Source organism: Arachis ipaensis, chromosome B10, assembly GCF_059453495.1.
Source record: "Arachis ipaensis isolate K30076 ecotype BB chromosome B10, ASM5945349v1, whole genome shotgun sequence".
In the NCBI taxonomy this organism is placed as follows: domain Eukaryota; kingdom Viridiplantae; phylum Streptophyta; class Magnoliopsida; order Fabales; family Fabaceae; genus Arachis; species Arachis ipaensis.
The window spans coordinates 147,480,190-147,506,497 of record NC_142435.1 but is presented as its reverse complement, the minus strand read 5'-3'; the positions used below and the strand labels follow the sequence as shown (position 1 = coordinate 147,506,497).

Below are 26,308 nucleotides of genomic sequence, written 5' to 3'. Positions count from 1 at the left end.
AATTAAATAGACAAATAAATTATCACTGGACCAACCTAAATTAATTATATATTAGTTATTAACTAATAGAAGATTATTTCATTCTCTTGGTCTATAATAATAAGTAAAATGAAAAATAAAGCAAGTAATTAATAGTGAAAAATAAACAAACCTATAATGCTCAGACACGGGATACATCGACACGTAAGTTTTAAAATTTTATAAGATACGAAAACATTAATATATGTAAAATATAAAACATCATTTAGATAAATTGTAATGATATTTTGATATTTTATTGATATTAAAATATAAATTAATTTTTAATTATTTTTAATATCTTATTTTAATTATATAAAATATTTAAATTATTTTTTATTTTAATAAATAATAATATATAATATTTCTAAATTTATTTCATAAATACATGTTAAGAATAAGATTAAACACATTAATACGTGATGATATTTAGTATGTCTAAACGTATCCGTAAAAAAATTATTTTTTATTAAAACACAGTTCTATACAATAGACATCCACAATATGTTCGTGTTTCATAGAAACAAACAAACAATCAAGTCACTTAAAACATTGGTGCTTTCTAATAATTTACATAAAAAGCCTTTGACTCTAAATAACAACATCCAAATCAAAGAGCTTATTTCGGCACAATTTTTGGTAACCCAATCACACACAATATCATCCAAAACAAAACAAAAATTGTTTCAAACTCTGAATTGATGCAAAAAGGAGAATAATCTGAAAAGATTAAAAAAAAAAAAAAAAGAAAAGATGGTGAATGCAATAAAGGTAGCGATTGCAGATGCAACGGTGACATGTATGTGGGTATTCATATCAGCGACGTTTGGGATGATGACAAGTTATATAACAAAAATGGTTGATCTTCATCACCTATCACATGGTGGTGTTGATTACCCTGCTATGATGGTAACAACTTTAGTGTTCTTCACATTTTTCTCTATATTCAATACTATTTGCAATGCCTTTGGAGGTGCCAGTTTCAACCCCACTGGTAATGCTTCCTTCTATGCTGCTGGTTCTGGCTCTGACTCCCTTTTCTCCATGGCTCTTCGTTTTCCAGCTCAGGTAACATTACTTCATTATGAAACTTTGTCTTATATATCATTATTAATGACTAATTATCAATTTAACAATCAAAATATACAATATAATATTCTCTAATTGTATTTAAATTAAAGTAAAATTAAAATTAAAATACTAAAATTGAAGTATAACTATATTATATATTATATATCAATTCAGCTACATTACCAACAACATTTCTGCCAACTTTTGCCAACTCTTATTTATAACTGTTCTTAATGGAAGTGTCTTTGTGTCTTTGTAGATGTGTCTAATAAAAATATCTTTTTATAGCTGTGTTTAATAGAAATGTCTTTATAGATATATTTTCTAGATGTGTCTTTTTATATATGTGTTTAAAATATAATGATTAATTATTGTTGGAAATAAGTTGGTAGATAATATATTGGTACTCTATACTTTTCCTATATTTGTATATTACTAACTAATTTAATAATTGCTAATAAGTTATAGCTCAAATGGCATAGTCTCCCTATACTTAATTAAGAGGTTGCGGGGTCGAGTCTCCTATCTTTGGTAAAAAAAAATAATTTAATAATTAAAATGTCTCACATAACACTCTCTTATTAAGATTTAGAAAAACTATTTTCCTCTAAAATTAGTAAACATCCTTCTTATATTTTCTTATCTACCTCTCTCTTTTTTTCTATTTCTCTCTATCATTCTCATTCTATATATAATTTATAATTCATATTTTATATTAGTAATTTGACAAATCAAAATATGTCACCAGATATTTTCATTCTAATTAAAATAAAAAATTTTCTTAGCTTCCAAAATTAATAAACCCTCACTCTCATTCTTCTTCTTTATCTTTCCCTCTCTTTTCTCTCCTTCTCTATTTTTCTCTACCTTTATGTTCTACAAAAAATAAAATTAACAACATAATATAATTTAAATAAAAAATATTATTATATACATATTTTTTATTTAATTTTAAATTTGTACTGCTTATCTTTTTAATATATATTTTCACTTCTTTTTTTTAAATATTTATTACATATAATTTAAAAAAATTATTAATGTTGTGATTAAAAGTTAGAATCAAGATTCAATTGTTTTTAAAAAAATGAGTTAATTTTATAACTATCAATATAAATTTTTTATGTTAATATCTAATTATATTTTTATATATATAAAAAAATATTACTTTTAAATAACAAACATAAAAATTAATTATTTCTATTTGTGCAATAAATTTAATACCTAATCAAATAAAAAAATATACATGTTAAATTCTTTTAAATTTTAGATAACGAATGTTAAAATTAAGTGAAAAAATTAAACTCTTTCATTTGAAAATAATAACTAAAAAATTTATTATTTAATTTTGTTTAAGACTCTGGTCTTTTTAGCCGACAGGGACTTTTTCCCCTTACGACCATTTTATAAAAGTTGTTTAATGTTATAAATTTTTTGTGTCATAATTTATAATACCAGAACTTATATAATTTTAAAAGATTTATATTCTTGTAATAGTATTACGAGTAAAAATATTAGTATGAACTAATCATTATATCAACATAAATTGGTTAATGTTTTTTATTAGACTATTTTGTACGGACATGAGTAACAAATTCTTTAATTATTATCTCAGTTGACAAAGAATAATAATTAAAAGATTGGGACCTAAATTTATTAGTATTATCAAAATGTATCATCTGTATTATGTACTCTGGAAAAATATGGTTTTATTTTAAACAAACAATCTTGTAAAAGTCTATGTTAAGAGTTGATAATAAACACTAACTAATTTGGATTAGTTAAATAATCAATTCATTTTCGTTTAAATAAATGATGGAGTTTGAATTTCACCTTGTGCATGCAGTAAATAATTAACCGCAGATCCTTAAACGGAGTTTAAATCCGGAGCTAATAAACACTAGTATTTTCATTGCTGTTAGTTAGGAATAGTCTTAGAAAGAGACATTAATTATGCATGACATATGAATAAAATGTGTTTGCATACATAGGCACTGGGTGCAGTTGGTGGTGCAGTGGCAATCATGGAAGTAATGCCATTAAAATACAGGCACATGATTGGTGGGCCTACTTTGAAAGTTGACTCACAAACTGGAGCAATTGTTGAAGGGGTTTTGACATTTCTGATTACCTTTGTGGTACTTGTAATCTCACTGAAAGGCCCTCGTAGTTCAATCATGAAGACTTGGTTAATCGCCATGGCAGTTGTCATTGTTGTCCATCTCGGTTCTGTTTACACCGGCCCAGCCTTGAATCCTGCCATTGTCAGTATATCATTTCTTTCACTATTTCATGCTAACAAAACTATTTTAAAATAAATTTTCATTTCACTCATTACATTTATCATGCATATAGTTGTCTAAGAAAACAATCATGCTTAATCATTTTTGTATAAAATATATAGGTAAAAACTCAGGTGCAGTCGACTTCACGTGAAGTTGATAGTTGAGAGCTGTTAGATGAAAATTTAGTCAAATCAGTCAAATCATTTAACGACTCTCAGTTATCAACTTTATATGAAGTCGACTGTAACTGAATTTTCACTAAATATATATTAATAATAAATTAAATAATATATATTTTAATATATATTTTATATTAATAACTAATTTAGTGACTTATTTTTTATATATGCATAATATGATCAGTATATAATAATATATATATAATAACTAATGTGACTTAATTTTTTATACCGAATATTTTTTAAAAAATTTAACGTAAAAAAAGAATTTATTTTTATTTAAAACTTAAATTTAACAATTTAAGATAATATTAATATATTAGTAAAACTGAATTCAGTTTTTTTTATTCAAAATAACTTTTAAATGAGTTGAATTTTCTTCTTTTACAATTTTATTATTGATAAAATTAAAACATATTCATTAAACAGTCACATATAAATTAAATAAAAATATTTTTAACATTTCAAACATTAAATATAATTATTTTGAGAATTAATTTGGAAACAAAAAATTTTTAGTATGGTTTATAAATAAAATAAATATAAAAATTAGAAATTTTAAATAAAATAAAAAAAAGAATTTATTTTTTAAGTGAATTCTAATTTTTATTATAGCAAACCTCACTGATTTTTGAATGTTGACTTTTCAGGCCTTTGGTTGGGCATACTTAGAGAATTCACACAATACATGGGAGCAATTTTATGTTTATTGGATTGCCCCTTTCATTGGTGCAATATTGGCTTCTTGGTTATTTCGTATTGTCTTTCCACCAAGAGTAGTAAAACACAAGAAAGCTTGAACTATTACAGTAGATTTCACTCTTATGTACTCCTATGCCATGCTAGTGTAATTTTAAATTTGTTTAATTATGTGTATATTATGCTCATAATTAGTTTTTCCTCATTTATTGAAAATATATTTATCTTTTTTTAATGAATAAACTTAAGTTTATAAATTAATTCAAATGGTTTTTCATGGTATATATTTTTAGTTCGACAAGACAAATATTAATTCGTCATGATATTAAATTTTATTCAAATAAATTATTATATGCATAAAACAATTCAAACGAGAAGTATAAGACTCATATGTTGCATGGACTGACAAAATATATAGAAAGTGATTAATTAGTAAACATGTATAGCCCCTACGAATATTGCAATGATATGTAAACTTAGGTTAGTTTAAGTTTCTAAAAGTTAGATGGATAACTGAATTGATAAAATAAAAAAATTAATTAAAATTAAATAGAGTATAATAAAATAATCAATTATTTATCAAAATTTAGACTATAAATCAATCATTATATATAAAAATACGTGTTGATATTTTATAAAAATGGTTATTATAATATTATTAATAGGTTTAATTATTAATTTATTTTAGATTTAATTAATTTATTAAAATATAAGTTGGTCATCACATGATATATTTAGATTCATAACGAATTAATTCTATGTTTGTAGGATTAGATATATTAGGAAAAATATATTTAATTATTTTACTTGTTAATTATTAGTTAAAAAAGTATTTTGAATTATATTTAAAAGTAAATGTCTAATTTGGTCTCTGATATTTAAATTATGTATCAATTAAATTTCTTATTTTTGTAAATGACCAACTACGTTTTTTAAATTGAGAAACGTTAATTTTGGTTCGTTTTTAAATAAATTTTTGTCTTAACAGAATTGATATGTACTGTTAAGTGCCAGTTTGACATTCCACCTGTATATTAATGTGATCAAATTCGACTCTAATTTTGTTATCTTAATACCCAAATTAATCCATCTTAAATTACAAAATTCTTACCTTTCTTAGTCCCCAATTTTTATCATCTCTTTTTTCTGTTCTTTGTCTTTTCTTCTCCTATTCATCTTTTGTTTATGTGTTGCATGAAAAACCTCATTGATCTTCATCTTCTTGGAGTCATTTTTTTTTCTTTTATCAACTTTCTCAACATCATCTTCTTTTTTTTTTTCTTTGGTTCATCATCTTTATTGTCACTGATCTCTTTTTCAATAACTTTCTCATTTCAAAGATAAATGAAATATCGAATGAATTATAAGTGTTTCTTTACAAGATTCTTAATCCTCCTCTCCTCCAAGTGCTCTAACTATTAAAACCAAAAACAATATTAATCATTCGGCTATTATCTCCTATTGCAAGTCAAATTAAATCAACTTTCAATTAAAAAAATTTCGAAAACATTATAAATTTTTTTTCTAAGTCTAAAAACTAAGCATGCACAATGATTTTTTTCTAAGGAAGAGGAAGCATTTCTTTTCTCTTCCAAATTATTTCTCACTGGAATCACTAGTCACAGTGAATGATCTATCAGCCTACGATTATCAAATATATTGCTCATCATCGTTATACTTGGTTGCTATAATCTTCTTTTCAGTAACCAAGTATGCAGAATAGAATCTAATACCAAATTGCTCAATCATGCTAACATCAGCATCGACCTACAACATCTTTATAAATTTTTTCATCGGAGACCTCACAATTGTTTCCAAAGTATTCACCAGATCTGCATGCACAAAAAAACAAATAACTCATGAAGAAAAAGTTTCTTTGAGTTCTTTTTTGCAGGAAATATCCTTTGTAGTATAAAACATTTAAAGTTGGCACTTAACATATTAGATGTGTAACATAACCTGTAAAATAAATATTTATATATCTTATATTTATAAAATTTAAAGACCTCAATCTAATGAATTTTTTTAGAAAAAAAAAACCTTCAATGCAAATTTTTTCAGGACCTATTTAGTTATATAATCAAAAATAAAAAATTGAGTGAGTGACAAGACAGTGAGTACCAAGTGGCAGCGACAGCTAGCACCCCCATCCACATCCTCTTTATCATCTTCATCCTCACTCACACGAATCACAAAGGAAAAAACTCTCATTGCCAAAACGACGTCGTTTATCGGTTTCTTCCTTCATCTCTTCGACTCCCGTTACGCTAACAGAGCTGGACTCGCAGCATTTGAACTCTCCCTCCTCCGCCGCCGTTTCCTGCAACGGCAAGATCCGCCACCGGTCGCCATCCTCCACCGAGCTCCTCGACGGCCATACTGCCACCTCGCCGTCGTCCTCCTCCGTGGAGCTGCCAGAACTCGGATTCGGAAGAATGCTGAAGCGGTTGCCGCACGAGTCGTCCTCCGACAAGATTTACCAGCTACGCGGAGCGCTGATGATGGTGGCCGTTCCTTTGGTGCTCGTCACGATTGTGCTTTACGTGTTGCCTTCCATTTCCTCCAACGAGTCCATCGAAGATTACACCCTCACGCACCGGAAGATTTCGCCCGATAACAGAGCCTCTAGCTCCTACGCCGTCGTCTTCGATGCTGGCAGCTCCGGCAGCCGCGTTCACGTTTTCCACTTCGACCGCAATCTCGACCTTGTTCACATTGGCAAAGATCTCGAGCTATTCGTTCAGGTTGGTGATATTCTGCCGATTTGCATTTTGCTTCACTAGTTCATAGTAAGATTTGCCATGTATAAGCAATAAGATATTAAACTTACAATTTGTGTTGTACTCATTATTTTTACTTTTTTAGAATAGAGTTTATACACTTCCACACATTCGTTTCACTTGTTAAGACTCTGTTCTACGAGGCACAGAAGGTGATGAAAGTGGAGAGTTGATGGATTCTGAATTGAGTGATGAATCTCAAATGATTCAATGTGGACAAAACTGTATATATACAAGCCTGGAAGATCTCAACTCATGATAGTTAAGTTAACTCTACGTCTAACAACTAATTAACTATGGTTCTAACTATTTATCAATGGCAAACTAAGTGATTAACTAGCAAATCTGTTAAGTTTTCAAATTAGGCAGCTGTACAAACTGCCAGCTAAGCTGCAGCATCAACTAACTAGAAACTTGGTGTGCGGGCATCCTGTAGTCTCAACTAACATCACTCGAGGTTAATGGCTTTTAGTTGGTCTGAGCAGTGAGTGAATCTTATACTGAAGATTGAGAAGCTTTCTTGATCAAAGATATTTATTTATTTATTTTATTGATAAAATGAGAGACATTATTATCAATGAAGGGGGTTATTATATTTGTCATGGAAGCTTTGGGATGATAGAGAAAACTGCTATGAAGCAATCAAAGCTCTTTGTTTATTGGAGCTTGATGAGATTGTAAGAAATTTAAGTAAGACGAAATTGCCACAAAGAAATCAATCAACTGATTCAGGGTTTTCTCAGGTTTATGCTTACTTTGAAGCCTCGTGCTCCTTTGTCAAAGTTAAAGTCACATGTGCTGCTCCTTTTCAGCTTTCATCTCAGGAAATGCAACCAAACATGCACTATCAAACAGATAAAATCCAATGAAGGATAAATCTATGACGGACAAGAAGTTACATCACTGCAGTGCATGGATAGCAGGTGGCCTACAAGTAGACTATAATTTGCATCTCAAGTGATTTTGGATTCAAAATTAGATCCACACACAATATATATTAGTAGGAATTTCTCATACCAAAAGAATAAAAAATTTAAATTATGTGTTGTAATATTTCTCTTAAGTTTTTAAATTCAATCCACTTGCTCATTTTCTTTTCTAATGCCTATTATGGTTCTTTTTATGCCTTTCTGATGTCATTGTTTTCTGATGCTGCAGATTAAACCAGGTTTGAGTGCGTATGCACAGAATCCACAACAGGCAGCGGAGTCTCTGATTACACTTCTGGACAAAGCTGAAAGTGTTGTTCCTCTGGAGTTTCGCCCCAAAACACCTGTTAGAGTAGGGGTATGTATGTACATATGACATGTGTATGATCTTTATTCTCTCTTTCTTTCCTTTTACATGCTAACTGTCAAATGGAGATTGAATATGTATCCTAATATAGGCAACTGCAGGATTGAGAGCTTTGGAAGGGGATGCTTCTGACAGGATCTTGGAAGCGGTAGATATTTCTTTCATCTACTTGAATCCCCCTCCTCCACCCCTCTTGTATTGACTGTTGTTTCTAAATTTTGGTAATTTAAGGTCAGGGAATTGCTTAAGCAAAGGAGCACTTTGAAATCTGGGCCTAATGCTGTTACTGTGCTGGATGGAACCCAAGAAGGTGCTTTTCAATGGGTATGGTTTGCTGACTTAATTACTAGTGATTAGTTTTAACTTTTCAATGCACGTAGGCTTGGGAAAATTGACCATCTTTTGGTGACATTGATTGGATGGTTAAAAGCCTGTTCCAGTATTTGGTATACAGTGAGTCTAGGTTTGTGATAATGTACAAACTGCAAATAGTGCTGTGAGTGTATAAATAACTGTAAAGTTAGAGTTGTGGAGACAGGCTTTAGAGGAACTTGTTTTTTAATTTCAAGTAACATGGACTAATGAGTGTAATTTGACAATAGGCATACCAAATCTAGCTAGAGGTGAAAATTGGGACCATATCATTACATCACAAATCACATAGTTTAATTATCTCAAGTTTGTCATACTTAATGACGGAAATATGGGGAGCTTGGAACTATAGCTTTGGGTAGCATGAATGAATGGAGTGTTTTTAATTGTATTTGTGGTAGAAAAGCTGTACCTAATTAAAGGGAAGTTTTACCTGCTCTTTGCAGATACAAATACCTATAGTGTTTCATACAACTGATTGCTAAACAATAAAATTTAATGGAAGAATAAGTTGAAAATTAGATATTTGAATGTTGGTTGCATTGATGAGTGACACACTAGACAAAATAGGATTAAAAATGAGTTCATTAGGAGAAGTTGTAAGTAGCATATATAATCTATGAAAAAAGATGGTAGGGTCTCAAATGAGAAGATATGTAGAAGCCCAGTTGTTTGTTGGGATAGGATTAATTATTTGGCAACCATTTGGTACTTATAAGAGGGGATCATTTTTGTTTGGCTAACTCTTTTTTTTTTCAATTTATTTGGATGAGTGGATGACTTATAGACTTTTATGCATTATTTTCTCTTCTAATATAATTTCTTTATCTATCCAAAAAGCAAATGGTAAACCACTGCTATTATTGAATTAATATTACTTGACATGCAGCTATGTACACCTCTTGCAGATAAAAAAAAAAAGGGGAAACTGAGGTCTTTGTACTCTCCTTGAAAGAACAAATGCAGTATTTTGTTTTTCTTATCTTGCCTTCTAATTTGCTTAGGTGACTATTAACTATTTGCTGGGGAACTTGGGAAAAGATTATTCAAAGACTGTTGGGGTTGTTGATCTTGGAGGTGGATCTGTTCAAATGGCATATGCCATCTCAGAGACAGATTCTGCCAAGGCTCCAAAAGTACTTGGTGGAGAGGATCCATATGTCAAGGAGATGTTTTTAAGGGGAAGAAAATATTACCTCTATGTTCACAGGTTCTGAGAGTGTCCTTATTTTTAGTGTTAATCCTGATTTTCTGATATGAGTATTCTGAAATAGCTTTTCGTCATCCATGACTAAATGATATTAACATCTTACTTTCAGTTACTTGCACTATGGTTTGCTAGCAGCTCGCGCAGAAATTTTAAAGGTTTCTGATGATTCTGGGAACCCGTGTGTTTTAGCTGGCTTTGATGGTAAGCTTTTGACATGCCAGGTTCTATGTTAATCAACAGGGAAAGAGAACTCCGAATTTCTTGTGCATTTTTCAGCATATGTTATCCAATGACAATTAGATCGTTTTGGTTCGACTTAGGGTATTACAATTATGGAGGAAAGTCATTCAATTCCTCATCCTCCCCATCTGGCTCAAGATTGAATGAATGCGAAACCATGGCTCTTAAAGCTCTCAAAGTTAATGAGTCAAAATGTACACATATGAAGTGCACATTCGGAGGGATTTGGAATGGTGGTGGCGGGGATGGACAGAAAAACCTTTTTGTTGCCTCATTTTTCTTTGACCGTGCTGCGGAGGTATTTTATTATTCATATTCATGGAATCATATAATTTAGCAATATTGCCATGCTAATCACTTTATCACTCATAGGCGGGTTTTGCCAATCCAAACTTGCCCGTTGTAAAAGTTCGTCCTGTGGACTTCGAGGTCGCAGCTAAGCGAGCTTGTCAAACAAAACTTGAGGAAGCAAAATCAGCTTATCAACGTGTGGAGGAGGGGAACCTACCATATTTATGCATGGATCTCGTATACCAGTATACATTACTTGTAGCTGGATTTGGTAGGTTTTGCTGCAATGATGAATTATGCAAAATTTTAGTAACCTTATCTTCTTGTTTCCCTGATTTCTTCCGATTATCTGTAGGTCTAGATCCACGGCAAGAGATTACATTGGTGAAAAAGGTTCAGTACCGTGATGCTCTTGTTGAAGCAGCATGGCCCCTCGGCAGCGCCATAGAAGCTGTGTCATCTTCGTAATGAGGCCAGTATGAAAACCAATTACTATTAGAATTATTCGTTCAAAATACAGCTCAAACGGAGTACTATCACAAATCTTTCAGAGAAGAAGATAGACTCGTCAATTTTCATTTGTAATTATTTTGGAAAAATATCGGTTTCCATATTCGATTCATTTTGTTCATTCATATTTGTAATAGGTAGAGACAAACTTACATAATGGTGATATTGATATTATTCCAATTTTGATTGATTCATGGAAGCAATTAATTATTGCCTTCGTTCCTGTCATTTCAGTTTGAATTGCAATAAAATGTTACTGCTGAATGTGCTGTGTTAGTGTTTGATTAATTATGTTATGATGTAACAAGATAAATTTAGTTTAACATGCCCTAAGATGAGTCACTATTACAAATTTTTAGTGTCATTTTACACCTATAATTGCTACTAAATTACTATTCACAATTAAATTTGATGTGTTTGCTATGACACTTGATGCACTATGTGTCTTTTTCATGGCTAAGAGGTGATAGTTTAAGCAAATAGAATGGTTATATTTTTAATACATTTTTTAAGCAAGAAAATTTTTTGGATTGCTTTATTTTTTACATAATTTTTTTTTCCTTTTATTTGACTGATGTTTTTGGAATTTACCAAGAATTGAACTTTAAATTTTTTGAATATAAAACTGATATTTTGTCATGATCTAATTCTTCCAAAAATTTTGAAATGAATGATAAGAGGAGACAATTATAATAGATGATAAGTAAGAAAAGACAAAAAAAAAAAGTTGTAAAAAAGAAAATTGTTAGATAAATTTGTATAAAAATATTTAACTTTAGTTTTATTCTGTAAAATTTAAAATGAGGAATGCTAGAGCCAACAACTTTTGTGATTTGTAGTCATCAAATAGCCATCAATGATGATTTTAATTGTGTGAGAATGATTCACTTTTCTTTGCTAGTTACATGCTGGTCAGGATTTAACAAAGTTGTTAGTCCCTAGACTTTTTCATTTAGAATTATTTGCTTTAGTCTCCTCATTAATTTACTTCCTAAAATACCAATATGGCAAATTAAAATTAAATAACAAAAAAGTTTTGCAACATCAACATGTTATTTACACGCAAGAGAGGAGGAAGCACCGAATATTCGTTAACATAATAACCGCGGCAGCTAGCGGTGGATAACTTGACAGTTTTCTGATCGGACGGTTGAGGGTATTTTAGGTGGCGCCAATGATTGAGTGATAGGGGCATAGGGCATAGTCATAGATTCTCCCTTGTAGTAATTATTAGCTACCAAGCATTCACTCTCTACGTCACAAAACGTCACCCTTTTTTTTCTCTTTTCTGAGTTCTACTTCTTCTATCTATGGCAAACACCAACCCTTTTCCGTTTTGCTTTGCTGTTCAGTTTCGTTTCCTTTCGTTGAGCAAAAGTCAAACTTTCATTTTTATTAAGATCAAGTTAAATAAAATAATAAGAGCTTCATAATAAGCCATGTCATGTCAGGTCTAGAACCTACAACCCTAGAATGGGGTCCACACGTTTTCCTTATTTGGTTTATCTCTATTTTTAGTTACTTTATAATTTATATTATCTCATACGAATTATTTTAACAGAGTTACTATTAGTAGTGAAGTAATAAACATGTTGAATAAAATAAAGAATGCTTCAGCGGAATCTGTTCCGTATCATGAGGATGAGGTGATGGATAATGGGATATGATTATTGTCTCACAAGTTAATAATTAATGTTAATATCATCCACCCATTAGAGACCGCGTAGCTAATTTAAATCTTGGGGGTTTGGATTTCATTTGAGGATGGTGTATGTCATGAAAATACAATTATTATTATAATATATGAGAATATAAGATTAGAATTGAAGAAAATGGAAGGTGTTAGGGGTTGCGGTGAAGAATAAAAATCAAGTTTCAATGCTACAAAATGCGTATCTAACTTATGATTTATGAGCTTTGGACATTTTATGAGCTACAGTGACGGATCTAGAAAATTTTGATAGTAAGATAAAATTGATATAACATGATAATAATTTTTATAATAAAAATAATATATGTATAAAAAAAAGTAAATATTAAATTATCTATTAACTACTATATATATGTATAAATATATATATTATTTAACTTAATTTTAATGTGTATTTTATATTTTAATATATATTTTATACAGATAATTATTTTTTATGCAAATATAACATGATTATTGTTATGATTATATTTTATTATTGTAAAATATGATTAACCTTCAAAATATCTAATATACAAATTAAAACACTAAATAGTAATTTAAATAATAATATATAATTTAAAATTTTATTTTTTTAGGTTTTATATTTTTAAAAAATTAAGTAATTTTTCTCTTAACACTACCATCAAACTTTCGCTCTTTCCATATATATTACTAAACAATTATTTAAAAATTCACTTCCCAACACAATTAAAAGCCGACTCTTATTGATATTCATAGTTAAGAAAGTTCTTTCAATTAATATAGTTGCTACGCAAAAATTAAAGCTAATTTAAAAAGAAGATAAATAATATTCTCTTGAGTTGATTTTAAAAAAAGAACACTAATTTCGTTTAAATCTGAGAATTGATCATTCTAACGAATATCTAATATAAAATTTTTAAATTAACGATTAAGTACCAAAAGTTAAGTAAAAAATTATTATGAAGTCAAATTTAATAATTTAATAAGGACAAATAAATATTATTATCATATACAACTAAAAAAAATTCTAAATTGTAGTGGGGTGCTTGACCACACCAATATACTTGAAACTGTCCCTGTTGAGTGAGATTATGTGATTTGCATGTTTGAGGGAGTGAAAAATTAAATATTTTGGTTGAAATATAGAGAAATAGTGTGAGTGAATTTTTTTTAATAAAAATGATCAAATTTATTACAGTAGAATAATCAAATATCTTGTATAGAATAATAAAATAAAAAAGTATTATAATTTTGGATTCTTTTCAAAAGGAGGCAATAATAATGCTTTTTAATCAGCTGTATTATTGTTTGGAGAATCGTATTCCAAAATTTGCACTATAAAAAAAAGGTTTTAGTAGTATATTTAGAAGAAAATTACTCTACTTAATAATAATTACGTACATATATACCTCCCTAATAATTTGGAAGCAGCAACTAACATTTCATATTAAATATTTTAACTATTGTTATATAAACCTAAGTATGTTTTAAATTTGTTTATACACTAAATATTTTATTTTCTTATTAGTCTTTTATATCTTTGTTTTTTTTTAAACGTCAATTATGTATATATACATACTCAGAATATTTTCAACGTGGTTGGGTGGCAAATATGAACTTATTGTATAAAATAGCCGAACCTTATTAGAAATTGTAGTTACCTAGCTAAAAAAAACAACCACCATCACCCACCTAAAGCTGCGCAAGAATATAGAGAAATCAAATATATATAGATTCAACTAAAGCAGCAGCTACTACTAAAATTACTACTATATTTTTAAAAGAGCACATAATACAGAATTAATTAATTAGGACAAGAATCACACTTTTTCACAACTTTAGATAATACGCTTTTTTAGATAATATATATAGTTATTTATATATTTTGAGAAAGTCTAGGGGCAGTAATTTTTGTGTTTTATGGTCAACACTTAACCATAAAAAAAAGTAAGTGATCTCCTACTATTAGATGTAATCTCACACCATTAAAAATACTATTGATAGTCAATTGATGATTACAAAATACAAAAGTTACTTATCCCTGACACTCCTTATATATTTTTACTTAATAGTTTAAACTTGTTAAAAAGGTAACAGAAGTTTTACATAAGAAGGCGTATATTAAATAATATAGTTTATTTAGAATTTGTTTGCACGTGAATTTTAGAAAAAATCTTTTTTTAATAATTTTAAAAAAAATATTTTTTATAAAAATAAAAATAATTTTATATTTAATTTGAATATTTCGCCTAAAAAGATTTTTTTATTTATCAATTATGTTTGGATAAAATAAGATAAAAGTATTTTTTTATTCATTTATTATATAAAAAATATTTTTTTTAAAAAAATCTTAAAAAAAAAGGATGTAAATTATAAAAAAAAAAATTTTATTAAAAATAATTTTTTTATCGACTTAACGGCCCAAAGACTTAGATGCTTTCACTCAAATTATTTGTCCTCATGTATATGTTAGTGTTTTCTTCTTCCGAATTAACCCTCAAGCAGTAAAACTTCTTGAGAGGTGTTGGAGTACGATGGAGAATCTGCAATGGAAACAAGGCTATGAAAAAAAAATATTTAATTCAACTGAAGCCAAGAAAAAAGTGGTGGGGACTTGGAAGCAAGGGTCCACACTCCACAAGGATACACCACCGTTTCATTATCGCCGTTTTCTTTGATCACATTCGTTTTCAAACGGGTAGAGAATTAGAGACAGATATAGCCAACAAACAACATTGGTGGAACCGTGGAACATATATCAATACGAATCACAAGCTTTTTTTTAAGAGAAATATGGTCGAGACTTCTATGATTCTATCCTAACACTTTTAGTATACTAATAATTAAGAAAAATAATGTTGCATGCACTATTTTATGTATATTTTTTAAACAACAATATTATATATAGCCATCAAATATTATTATTTTTTACCAGTACTTTATTAGTAATAATTTGTACCAATATTTATAAAAATTTTGTACATATAAATTGTACTTATATTTATTAGAATTTTATACACATAAATTAATACGGCGTGAAATTTTAGATTCAGTCAACTTTATTTGAAATTGATAGTTGAGAATCGTTAAATATTATTATGTTTGTAATCTTGCATAGGAAGTGGCTTGCAAAGCACGGATCCGTGAAGCGTAACGTGTGAGAGGTGCGTGTAGTGTATCTCTTCTCTTCTCTTGTCTATCTTGTCTTGTGTATTTAAGCACACCTTCTTCCCTTCATTATTTTACTTTCTTAATCTTTCATCACTTCATAATTAATTGCTCATCGCTATGGATGCGGCTTTGGATTTGCCTCCCGGTTTCAGGTTCCACCCTACAGATGAGGAGATCATCTCTTATTATCTCACTCACAAGGTTTTGAACACAAGTTTCACCGCAACTGCCATTGGAGAAGTTGATCTCAATAAGTGTGAGCCTTGGGACTTGCCTAGTAAGTCACCATTTCTTGCTTCTTCTTTATTTGTTTTCTGGCAGTGAAAACTCTCGTGCAGTTGACATATTTGATAAAATTGTAAATGTTTATTTAGAGAAAGCAAAGATGGGGGAGAAAGATTGGTACTTCTTCTGGCAAAGAGATAGAAAGTATCCAACTGGGATCAGAACGAATCGAGCCACGGAATCCGGCTATTGGAAGGCCACCGGAAAAGACAAAGAGATTTACAAAGGGAGAAACCTTGTTGGTATGAAGAAAACCCTTGTGTTCTATAGAGGTAGAGCCCCTAATGGACACAAAACCAATTGGGTTATGCATGAATTCAGATTGGAAGGCCTTTTTGCTACTTACAACCTCCCTATACCTGCTAAGGTACTCATCAATTTCTTTTGTAAAAATTCACCAACAATTGTGTTCGTGAAAAGCTATTAGTTAAGAATTGTTATATGATTTGATACGTTGACTAAATTATTATTTAATGATTTTTAACTATTAACTTTACAGAAAAATAACAACTATACGTGAATATTCACCTAATTATATATATGTAGTCTCAAAAGGTGGAAACTCAGGTTGCAGTCGACTTCACGTGAAGTTGATACCTGAGAGCCGTTAGATAATTTGACTGATTTGATTAAATTTTTATCCAACAGACTTTCATGTATCAACTTCACGTAAAATCGACTGCACCTGAGTTTTCACCTGATTTTTTAATATTGTATTTTTCAAGGATTGCTTTTCTCTTTTGCAGGAGGAATGGGTTGTGTCGAGGGTTTTCCATAAGAACACAACAGAAAAATTGAACCCAACTATTCCATCTGGCCTCTTTAGGATAATGAAGAACATGAACTCAATTGGAGATGATGATCTTGTAGATTTTTCTTCTCTCCCACCTCTCATGGATCCTTCTAATAATTATGATGATGAACACACCACCACCACCAACAACAACTATGTCAATAGTATGTTTGCATCATCATCAGATTATAATATTACTATTCAGCAAAACAAGAAAGATATGATGGGAATAAGGAATAATAATAATAATATTAGAGCATTGTTAATGTACGACGGTCCATCATCATCATCATCAGAAGTAGTTGCTCCTCCTCTCTCTGACTTGGAATTAGGCCTCTGGGATTTATAACTTCTTACCAAAACATTATTAAACATTATTTCTGATGATATTTATAAGATGAAGACTCACGTGCAATTGTCTTTATATAAAATTGATATTCGAAAATTGTTAGATAATAATTTAGTTAAATTTATTAAATTATCTAACGATTTTTTAATATTAATTTTATATTTATATAGAGATAACTGCATGTAAGTTTTTATCTATTTATAATTTAATTTAGGATTGACTGTGTGACCATATTTTCCTTCTTCCATAACAGCATGATATATATTATATAGTTCATGGATGGATATATCTATATATAGATTTGTAATATCCAAACTTGATTTGTCAGAAGAGTTTTAGGATTTTCTCATAGAAGACAGCTAATGTGGATCTTGTATGTATGTACATTATTCTTTTGATATGTAAGTGTGTTTTTGTTTTATTCTTTTCTTTTGTTTAATAATTATTTTTGCTCATCATATCATCGTTACTGTATGTATGATTCCAACTTTTGCGTGTTGTAAATCTTCTTGTATATGGAGCACTTATTGTCATTTATTTAGGGTGTAACGCTTTATGAGAATATAAATATATAGATATATATAAAGAATGTGCAAATTTTTATTTTATTTTATGATGAACAAGATAGAACAAACAAATAGAGTAGCAAGGTTGTGAAAATCAAATCATCTTAAAATCGATAAAGTTAAATATTCAAAGATTTAAAATTTCAAAAGAAATTTATTTGAAATTAGATTGTATATAATAAAATAGTATATTTTTATATAAAATATATATTTTCCAAAAAAATTAATTTTTAAAATATAACTTTTATCGATTTCTAAACCAAAAAAAAAAATGAACCGCTCAACTGATTCACCACTCTTTTATTGATTTTTTACAATTATTTTTTGGTATAACTTGGTTAGATAAGCCAATTTAATCTGATTTTCATAATCATATAAACGGTAATATTAGAGAGAAAAATATCTAAAATTATTTTATATAATATAATATTTATAATTTTATACACATAATATTTATAATTATATATTTATTATATCTAAAATTATATAATTATTTTAATAATAATTATTAAATATTAAAAAAATAATTTTAGATAATTTAAATTAATTTTTTATTATCTTTTAATAATAATTATTGTAATATATTAAAAAAATATTAGAAAGTTAGTAAATTTTATAATTTATAGTCATTACTCATTAATTAACTATTATTAATATTTTTTAATGGTATAAGATTATATCTAATGACATAAAATTGCTTACTTTTTTTTGCTGATTAAGTACTCGCTTCCAAATTTAAATAAAACTGTTGGTCTTATAAACTTTTGCTATATAAAATACGTATTCACCTTTATATCTTGATTTAACTCTAGACAACAACAAAAAAAATCTTGATTTAACTCTATAAAAAAAAAAGGTATAGTGGTATGTGCATATATATATATATATATATATATATATATATATATATATATATAATTGTATGTTTCTATGTACTTTTGTATGTATATCAAAAACTAAATAGTAGACATGAATGACCTTTTGATGATGGACATGCATGGATATAAAACAATAATTGTTGGCACTCCAAATGATTTTAACCTAAATTTAGGAGTCATATACTTTGAATGCTGCTATTGTTATTGCATCTCAACAATTTTGATGGTGTGTGGAATATGCCTATGTGACATCCCACCAACAGAAGGGAGAGCATTAATTCCAAAGAAATTGTGCATTTCTTATTTCAACTTTACAATTTAAAAGTTCTGGCCAGCTAGCTTAGTGCCTCACACCAAGGCATGCCTGCAGTTAATAGATCAAAGTTTCAAGTACACTACAAGCATACTATGCTCTAATTTCATCATTAATTTATTTTGCTTGCACTTCTCTATTATTACTTGTATGTGCTTAGATGCTTAAAAGCCTAACAATTGCATCAATTTACGCTGTAATTTAATTTAATTATACACATATTCAGATCATTTAGAACATTATCTTACCCTCCAAAGTATCTATCTTAAAAGTTATGAAACAATTAACCAATTTGAGTTAATTTAGTGGTTAAATTTATTAGTCCACTTTAAAAAATATCAAAAATTTAATTTTCGTATTGTGCATGCAACAACGATAAATTTTTAAATAGAACTCAAATCTACGACAAAATAATTCTTATTCTGTTGGATTAAAAAATATCATAAGAAAAAAGAATTACAGAACAATTAGATATATATTATCAGTGATTGATTTTAGCATTATAATATATATTTAGATGAAAACTCAGGTAAAGTCGATTTCATGTGAAGTTGATATCTGAGAGCTATTAGATGAAAATTTAGTCAAATCATCTAACGACTCTCAAGTATCAACTTTATCTGAAGTCGACTGCACTTGAGTTTCCACCATATATTTAATGCTTATAATAATATTTCATGTAAGCATATAAAATGATGCTTATATCTAATTACGTATTGTCATACTTGATAAAAATAACGAGATTTCTTTGATATCTATGACTTGAATAATGAAAAAAATTAAATTAAAATTTGATTAAATAATTTTATAAAATATTTTATACTATTTTTTTTTATAATCTATATTTTATATTATACCTCTCTATATGTCAAAATTAAAATATATACTATATATAGTTATTACATGGCCTGAATAATAAAAAGTAATTAAACTGCTAAATACAAATTAAATATATAATATGTTGATAATAATTTTCCTAAATCCGTGCAGAAAATAGTAAAAATTTAGGTGTAGTTAACTTGATGTGAAATTAATGACTTAAAATTATTAAATAATTTGATAAATTTATTAAATTATCATCTAACAATTCTCAATTATCAACTTTATATAAAATTATATGTTCTTAAATTTTCACGGTCAGAAGATACCTTGGGCCAGGAGAGAGGACTGATGAACCTATGAAATATTAAAAGGTAAAGGGTAAGAATTTAGAGACTGGGTAATAATTACAAAGTTCATCAGGCTTAACAAGTAAAATAATTAATAAAAATAATTAGAAACATGTTTATGTGACAAGAACAGCAACAATGGAGAGGTTTCTTGACTAACGTCTGAATCTTATGCCCAAAGAAACATCACATGCCTACCAACACAGACACTACACACCTTCAGCTTGCATTGAGCTGTTTTCTGCCTAAACTGTGTGCTGCTTTTCTTTCTTTTTCTATACCATTTTTCTCTTTCTACATATTAATTTAAGTTTGATATACTGTTTGTATAAAAATAATTTATAAATATATTAAATTACGTAAAGTTACATTAATAAAAGTAATTATTTTTTATATTAATTGTTAGAGATATAATTATTTATAGGGTAAAGTATATTTTTTGTCTCTGAAGTTTGACAAAAGTTTTAAAAATACTTCTAAGTTTTATTTTGTTTCAATTTTGTCCCAAAAGTTTTCGATTTGCATCAAATATACCCTTAGCGGCTAATTTTTCAAAAAATTTAAGGCCAATTCAACAACAATTTCATAAGAACAACCCTCAACACAAGTAAATCAAGCATAATTTTCATACATTATTGTTAGGTTGGTCTTAAATTTTTTGAAAATTTAGCCGTTAAGGGTATATTTGATGCAAATAAAAAATTTTTGGGACAAAATTGAAACAAAATAAAATTTAGGGATATGTTTAATACTTTTGTCAAACTTAGGGACAAAAAATATACTTTACCCTTATTTATATTGTCATTTTCTATTAAGTTAAGCTTTTAAGATGAATAATTTTATGACATCGTATCAGAATTTTATGTCAAAATAGCATAAGATAAATAAAAAACAAAAGATTTATAAAAAAATCAAGCAAATTCAAAAAAAACTCTTGTTTAAAAAAATGTTAAAAATATAACTATTTATATTACATCTTTTTATCGGCTTGAACTTTTAGAACGAGTAATTTCATGACATTAGTATTATAAATAGTTATCTAAAAAAAAATATAATTTATATTTCCAGTTTATCAAAACTAAACTTTTTGTTTGATTTCATGTGCACATTTCTCTCCATTGAAAGCAAAGAGTTCATTGTGGTTTTATGCTTGAGGGAAACTTAACAGCCTTTTGGTTATTATATATATGTGGTTGCGACTTCTTTGGCTTATTAATTATTCTTTTGTTTTAATAATGCATGCACTACCACCAATTGATCTTGCTGTCTTTCTTTCCTTTTCATTCATGGCGAGAAAAAACTGCAAAAAAACGGAAAGTTTGTGAAAATGAAATGAAGCTTGAACCAAAGGCTATATAAGTTTTGTATATATTGAGTAATGATACTTAAACTATATATATAATATTAAAATTTTAATTAAAGTATGGTTTTAGCAATTTTACATGTATATTAATTTGCATTATTAAATTTTAATTAATTATGTTGTATAAAATTAAATTTACGAGCCTTATAGTATAAAATATTTTTTACAGTCCTACAATTATATCCGCATGCGATCAATGAAAATAGTAGTTATTTTTTAGAAAGATGTTCCCATAAAGACGCATAAAATGTCTTTTTATAAAGACACTTATGTATCGTATTATTATTGGACGTATTAATGAATTTATTTTTGAATTTCTTAACAAACTAGAATAAAACTGATTTTTTTTATAACAATAACAATAAACTCAATTGTTATCCGATTCGGTCGAACCGACCAACATAATCCACTGGATCATGGTTTTTTGTTTTCTGTTTTTTTCTAAATAAAATCAGGAATATATTTGTCTTTTTATCAAAAAAATAAATATAATTCGGTTTAGATTATGTAAATCGGTCGGATTAAATCGGGTCTAATAATTATAGTGTAGACAATTGAGTTTATTATTGTTGCTATAATAAACCGATTTTATTTTGGTTTATTAAAAATAAATTATTAACCGGTTTAATAAAGATGTCAAATAATATCATGACACATGTAAACGTTTTAAAAAAAAATATATTTTTAATGTCTTTATCGAAGTGGTCTCCTATTTTTTATGGCGTGACTTTATGTGATTAGATGCACAGTAAGTACATCAAAATTAAATTCAAAAATGAATTGTTAAAAGTTTGATAAGCATTTTATAAAAGAAAAGAATTTAGTATCATGATAGGTATATGCTTGTTTGTGAATCAGAAAAACCGGATTTGTTGCATGGAAACATGGTGGGAGAAGGGTGATGTGTGGTGCTCACCAACCAATGAGAAACCTCCATCACATAACCATGTGTCTTAGTGAAAACGATTCATATGTCATATGACATTTTTATTTTCTTTATTTTTTAATTTCATGTCCATTTCATTCATTCCATCAAATAGTCTTCATTTTATTTTATTTTCTCTTATCTTCTTATCTAATTATTTTAATGTTTTACCTATACTCGTTTTAATTAATAATTATATATAATTAGCAATAAACAAATATTCGGACGTATTATTCTAGAATATCTTGTATATACAAGAAAACAAAGAAGTAGGTGTCTTACCTAATTAATAACAATATATGCGTATAAGCGTAGCTTATCATTAATTAGGTATAGCGATAAGATTCTTTATAAAGAAATGTTTGTTTATTTACTTATTTATTTTTCTTAATGAAAATAATATTTAGATCCTTGAAGCCGCATATAACTATAGAGTATACTATACTATGAGACTTTGATATATATATATATATATATTTGTATCGTCACTTGTTGGTATATCTCAAATGTATTAATTTTTTTTTTCATATTAAAGAAATTTGTACACTTTCTCTAATATCTATTTAATCTTTACTTAAAATACTAAAAAATAAAAAAAAATTAATGTATAATATTTATTTTGTTAAAAAAAAGGGATTAATAGGAGAGAACACTTAGAAATCTGACTATAAAGCTCTAATGACCTTCCTTGCTTCCATAAACCCCATGCCTATTACAAACATATATTAATCATGTTAATATTGATTCCAAAAAATTATTATTTAGAACTTGGATATCAGAAGCAAATTAAAGTAGATACAAGATAGCATTGTGATTTGGAAGGAAGCAAGCTCCACGTGATATGTGTACTTTGGTTATTGAGTTTGAGCATTTTATGTAACATTGGAGGGTTGTGTCTAGAATCTAGATATTTTATTGCAAGTACTTTGCTAAGATTCTGTCCAATGAGAGGAAGAGTCAAATTGCTAAATTGAGATTGAATTGTGTTGAATACATGGAAATACTACTGTTTCAATGCCATCATCATGTTATTCTTTGTGTATAAAAATAATAGTTTATTCCATGTCCCAAAATATAGAGTCAGATTTAACCAAGACAAAAAAGTCGACCCACAAAAAAAAGGTCTTTATCATTTATTCGACTTATTTAAAGAGGTCGAACACACAATAAGAGGTCCCACTTTATTCATTTAAATAAGTTTTTTTTTGAATTTATCTTATTATTTTTATCTCTCCTAAAAAATAGATCCCAACAAAATTTTATGATAAAAGAAATGGTTATCTACTAACAAAAGTGGAACTACTCTAAAAAAAGTGATTAACGATCTTATTATAAATACACTGACACCTATCAAGTATATACACATTCTATTTTACTAAAACTCTGCTTAAAACCTTTATTAACTTAAACATAAGAGTCTTTTGCAGGTATCATCCCACCTCCTCACAAAGAACTTAGACAGCAGCACCTCGGTGTAAGAATAAGTCGGATACTGCCTCATAGGGAGTCTGGAGTATGGACCTCACGTTCACACCCAAATCAATGTTTTAGGTAATTTTTGGAACAAATATTTTATGTATTTTTTTATATATTTTAATTTTTATATTATAAAAAATATACAAAAAAGTAACACACATGTTAATTTTTTTTTTTTTTCTTGTTTATACGAGTAAGGTCAAGGATAAATAACAAAGGGGATTTTCTACATCCCGTTGGGTAACAATATTTTCTTTTGTCTTGGATGGGCCGAAGCCCACGTTGAAGGACAGTTATGTTCTATAATAATTTATCTTTTTGGGTTGGGTGATCAACTTTGTTCACTGTGGCCCGATTTTGGCAGTTACGTTTTGCGGAAACATGGGCTTTTAATGTTTTTTCCTTTGAGCTTAGGCCCTGTTTTAATTAAAAAAATGTATGTATTATTCATATGAAGGTGGAAACATAACTATACGCAAGTCAACCAAGAAAATATTGTAACTATATGGTTTAATTTTGCATTATATAACATAAGTATATATTATTTTTAAATTATAAATTCATGGATCAATTAATCGCCACAAACATAAGTGAATTATTGATTTATTTGTATAAAAATATATTAAATCATATAAAAAAATTAATTAATAATTTTATATAAAAATATTTGTATATAAATTTTTATTATTTTATTTTATGAGTTTTTCCTACTAGTACTTTGGTATTTGTTAAAAATAAAAAGTATATTTTTTTTAGAAAATAATAAAAACTCAGGATGTCAAAAATAATAAATATAAAAAAAAATTTATCTAAAAAAAAGTTTTCTTTTATATTTTTAATGGTATTATTATCGAAATTTTTAAACAAAATAAACAAGTTATTCTCCAATATAATAGAAAGATAAATTAGTTCTTAATATTTTTATAAAATAAAAAATTATAAAAAAATACACACAAAAATATTACAAATATCATACAATTGCTTTCATTTATTTTTAAATTGTTAAGCAAAAATAATCCACAAAAATAAGGTAGGAAATTAATGCTACCAAAATTAGGTCTAAATAATGAAATTAAACATTCAAAAATGAAATTATATACATAATTGAAAAGAACATTAAACTCCACTAAGCAAAATAACCTAACACATATATATTAAAAAAAAAAAGGATTATACTACGTGTATACCAAAATCAGTTACCAAAGTCAGCCACCAATATAAAATACATGTTGGAATACAAATACATATTGAAAATAAATTAAATCATACATGTATAAATACATTAGTAGCTGATTTTAGTGACTGATTTTGGTGTACAAATAGCATTTTCCTAAAAAAATTAACAAGAGCTTATATACAAGTTTTGGCATAGGAGACAGAGGAAGTGCATGATCAAGGTGGTGGAAGAAAATTATTAAAGGATTGCAGCATTGGAAACCAGTTCCTTCTTGATCCTGTGACAAGCTCACTATTTTGATTCCCATCGTTTCTATCTTCCAAATTAGTCTCAGCTGTGAAATCCTCAAAAGGCATCTGAAACCTACAAACAGGGCATGAACTATGAGGTTTAAGCCATGAGATTATGCAGTCACCATGAAATTTATGGAGACATGGCATCTCCTTTGCTTCATTTCCAATCTCAATCTCTTCCAAACAAACCATGCACTGTAAAATCTCTTCATTGATAATCACACTCGGTAATGCTTCTATTGCCGCCTTCTTTGTTGGCGGGTTCACAACACTCCCATATCCACTTCCTCCGTTCTGTGCCAACTGCTGCAGCAACAAATCAAATCCTGATCCCACCAGAAACTCATGGAAGGATCCAATGCTCGTTCCCTCATTTTGATTGCTTGTTGTTGTATGATGATTCATGTTCGGAACTCGAAAAATCAAGGCTCCGTCCGTAAACGGATCAATGACAACCATGTTGCTGGCGTCTATACTTCTACTGCGAGTACTACGATTATTATTATCAAAGCTCCTAACATGAAGACCTCGAAAGAGATGCATTACATAACTAGTCGATCCTCTTCTCGTCGGCATAAGTTCGTTCTCCGTCTCGTCTTCGCCGGCCGGAGGGGTGGCGCCGCCGCCGGGGGGAATAAGAGGGCTAATTGCACCCATCAAGCCTAGAAATATTGGAGCATAAAGTATGAACATCCAAGTAGACCTTAAATCAATAGAATTATCACTTTGATCCCTTATGTTATCCATTATTATCTCAGCAAATTCTGTGTCACAAATGGGGCACTTGTTATCAGCTTCAGTAATTGGATTCACCATTTCTGAGCATATGTTACACCACTGTACCCCATTCATATTATTATTGTTATTATCATTCTCCATAACCCTTTTTTGAACATAACTTCTAAGCAATAATCCTTTCTAATTACT

At 28.4% G+C, this 26,308-nt stretch overlaps 4 protein-coding genes and 1 long non-coding RNA gene across 5 annotated transcripts in view; 4 read left to right on the top strand and 1 right to left on the bottom strand.

Annotated features, from left to right (window-relative positions):
- The window catches only part of LOC148582048 (uncharacterized), a 115,216-nt gene that overhangs the window by 76,489 nt on the left and 12,419 nt on the right, over positions 1–26,308 (top strand). The window lies entirely within an intron of this gene.
- LOC107621246 (aquaporin SIP1-2) lies at positions 772–4,350 on the top strand. Its single transcript, XM_016323279.3, has 3 exons — positions 772–1,086; positions 3,078–3,350; positions 4,201–4,350. The coding sequence occupies exons 1-3, from the start codon at positions 772–774 to the stop codon at positions 4,348–4,350; spliced, it is 738 nt and encodes a 245-aa protein (XP_016178765.2).
- On the top strand, positions 6,354–11,176 carry LOC107623054 (apyrase 2). Its single transcript, XM_016325186.3, has 9 exons — positions 6,354–6,993; positions 8,188–8,316; positions 8,417–8,473; positions 8,557–8,649; positions 9,702–9,907; positions 10,017–10,108; positions 10,228–10,445; positions 10,520–10,709; positions 10,794–11,176. Exons 1-9 carry the CDS (start codon positions 6,685–6,687, stop codon positions 10,904–10,906), a joined length of 1,407 nt encoding a protein of 468 aa, XP_016180672.1. The 5' UTR covers positions 6,354–6,684; the 3' UTR covers positions 10,907–11,176.
- On the top strand, positions 15,864–17,642 carry ANAC087 (NAC domain containing protein 87). The gene is made up of 3 exons (XM_016325188.3): positions 15,864–16,071; positions 16,169–16,446; positions 16,826–17,642. Exons 1-3 carry the CDS (start codon positions 15,912–15,914, stop codon positions 17,219–17,221), a joined length of 834 nt encoding a protein of 277 aa, XP_016180674.1. The 5' UTR covers positions 15,864–15,911; the 3' UTR covers positions 17,222–17,642.
- LOC107621247 (E3 ubiquitin-protein ligase RING1-like) lies at positions 25,304–26,260 on the bottom strand. Its single transcript, XM_016323280.3, has one exon. The coding sequence runs from the start codon at positions 26,258–26,260 to the stop codon at positions 25,304–25,306; it is 957 nt and encodes a 318-aa protein (XP_016178766.1).

Coding starts and splice junctions, on each gene's coding strand:
- LOC107621246 (XM_016323279.3), top strand. CDS start 772: ATGGTGAATGCAATAAAGGTAGCGATTGCAGATGCAACGGTGACATGT. Junction 1,087..3,077: donor CTCTTCGTTTTCCAGCTCAG/GTAACATTACTT, acceptor TTGCATACATAG/GCACTGGGTGCAGTTGGTGG. Junction 3,351..4,200: donor CAGCCTTGAATCCTGCCATT/GTCAGTATATCA, acceptor TTGACTTTTCAG/GCCTTTGGTTGGGCATACTT.
- LOC107623054 (XM_016325186.3), top strand. CDS start 6,685: ATGCTGAAGCGGTTGCCGCACGAGTCGTCCTCCGACAAGATTTACCAG. Junction 10,109..10,227: donor TGTTTTAGCTGGCTTTGATG/GTAAGCTTTTGA, acceptor GGTTCGACTTAG/GGTATTACAATTATGGAGGA. Junction 10,710..10,793: donor ATTACTTGTAGCTGGATTTG/GTAGGTTTTGCT, acceptor GATTATCTGTAG/GTCTAGATCCACGGCAAGAG.
- ANAC087 (XM_016325188.3), top strand. CDS start 15,912: ATGGATGCGGCTTTGGATTTGCCTCCCGGTTTCAGGTTCCACCCTACA. Junction 16,072..16,168: donor TGAGCCTTGGGACTTGCCTA/GTAAGTCACCAT, acceptor ATGTTTATTTAG/AGAAAGCAAAGATGGGGGAG. Junction 16,447..16,825: donor ACCTCCCTATACCTGCTAAG/GTACTCATCAAT, acceptor TCTCTTTTGCAG/GAGGAATGGGTTGTGTCGAG.
- LOC107621247 (XM_016323280.3), bottom strand. CDS start 26,260: ATGGAGAATGATAATAACAATAATAATATGAATGGGGTACAGTGGTGT.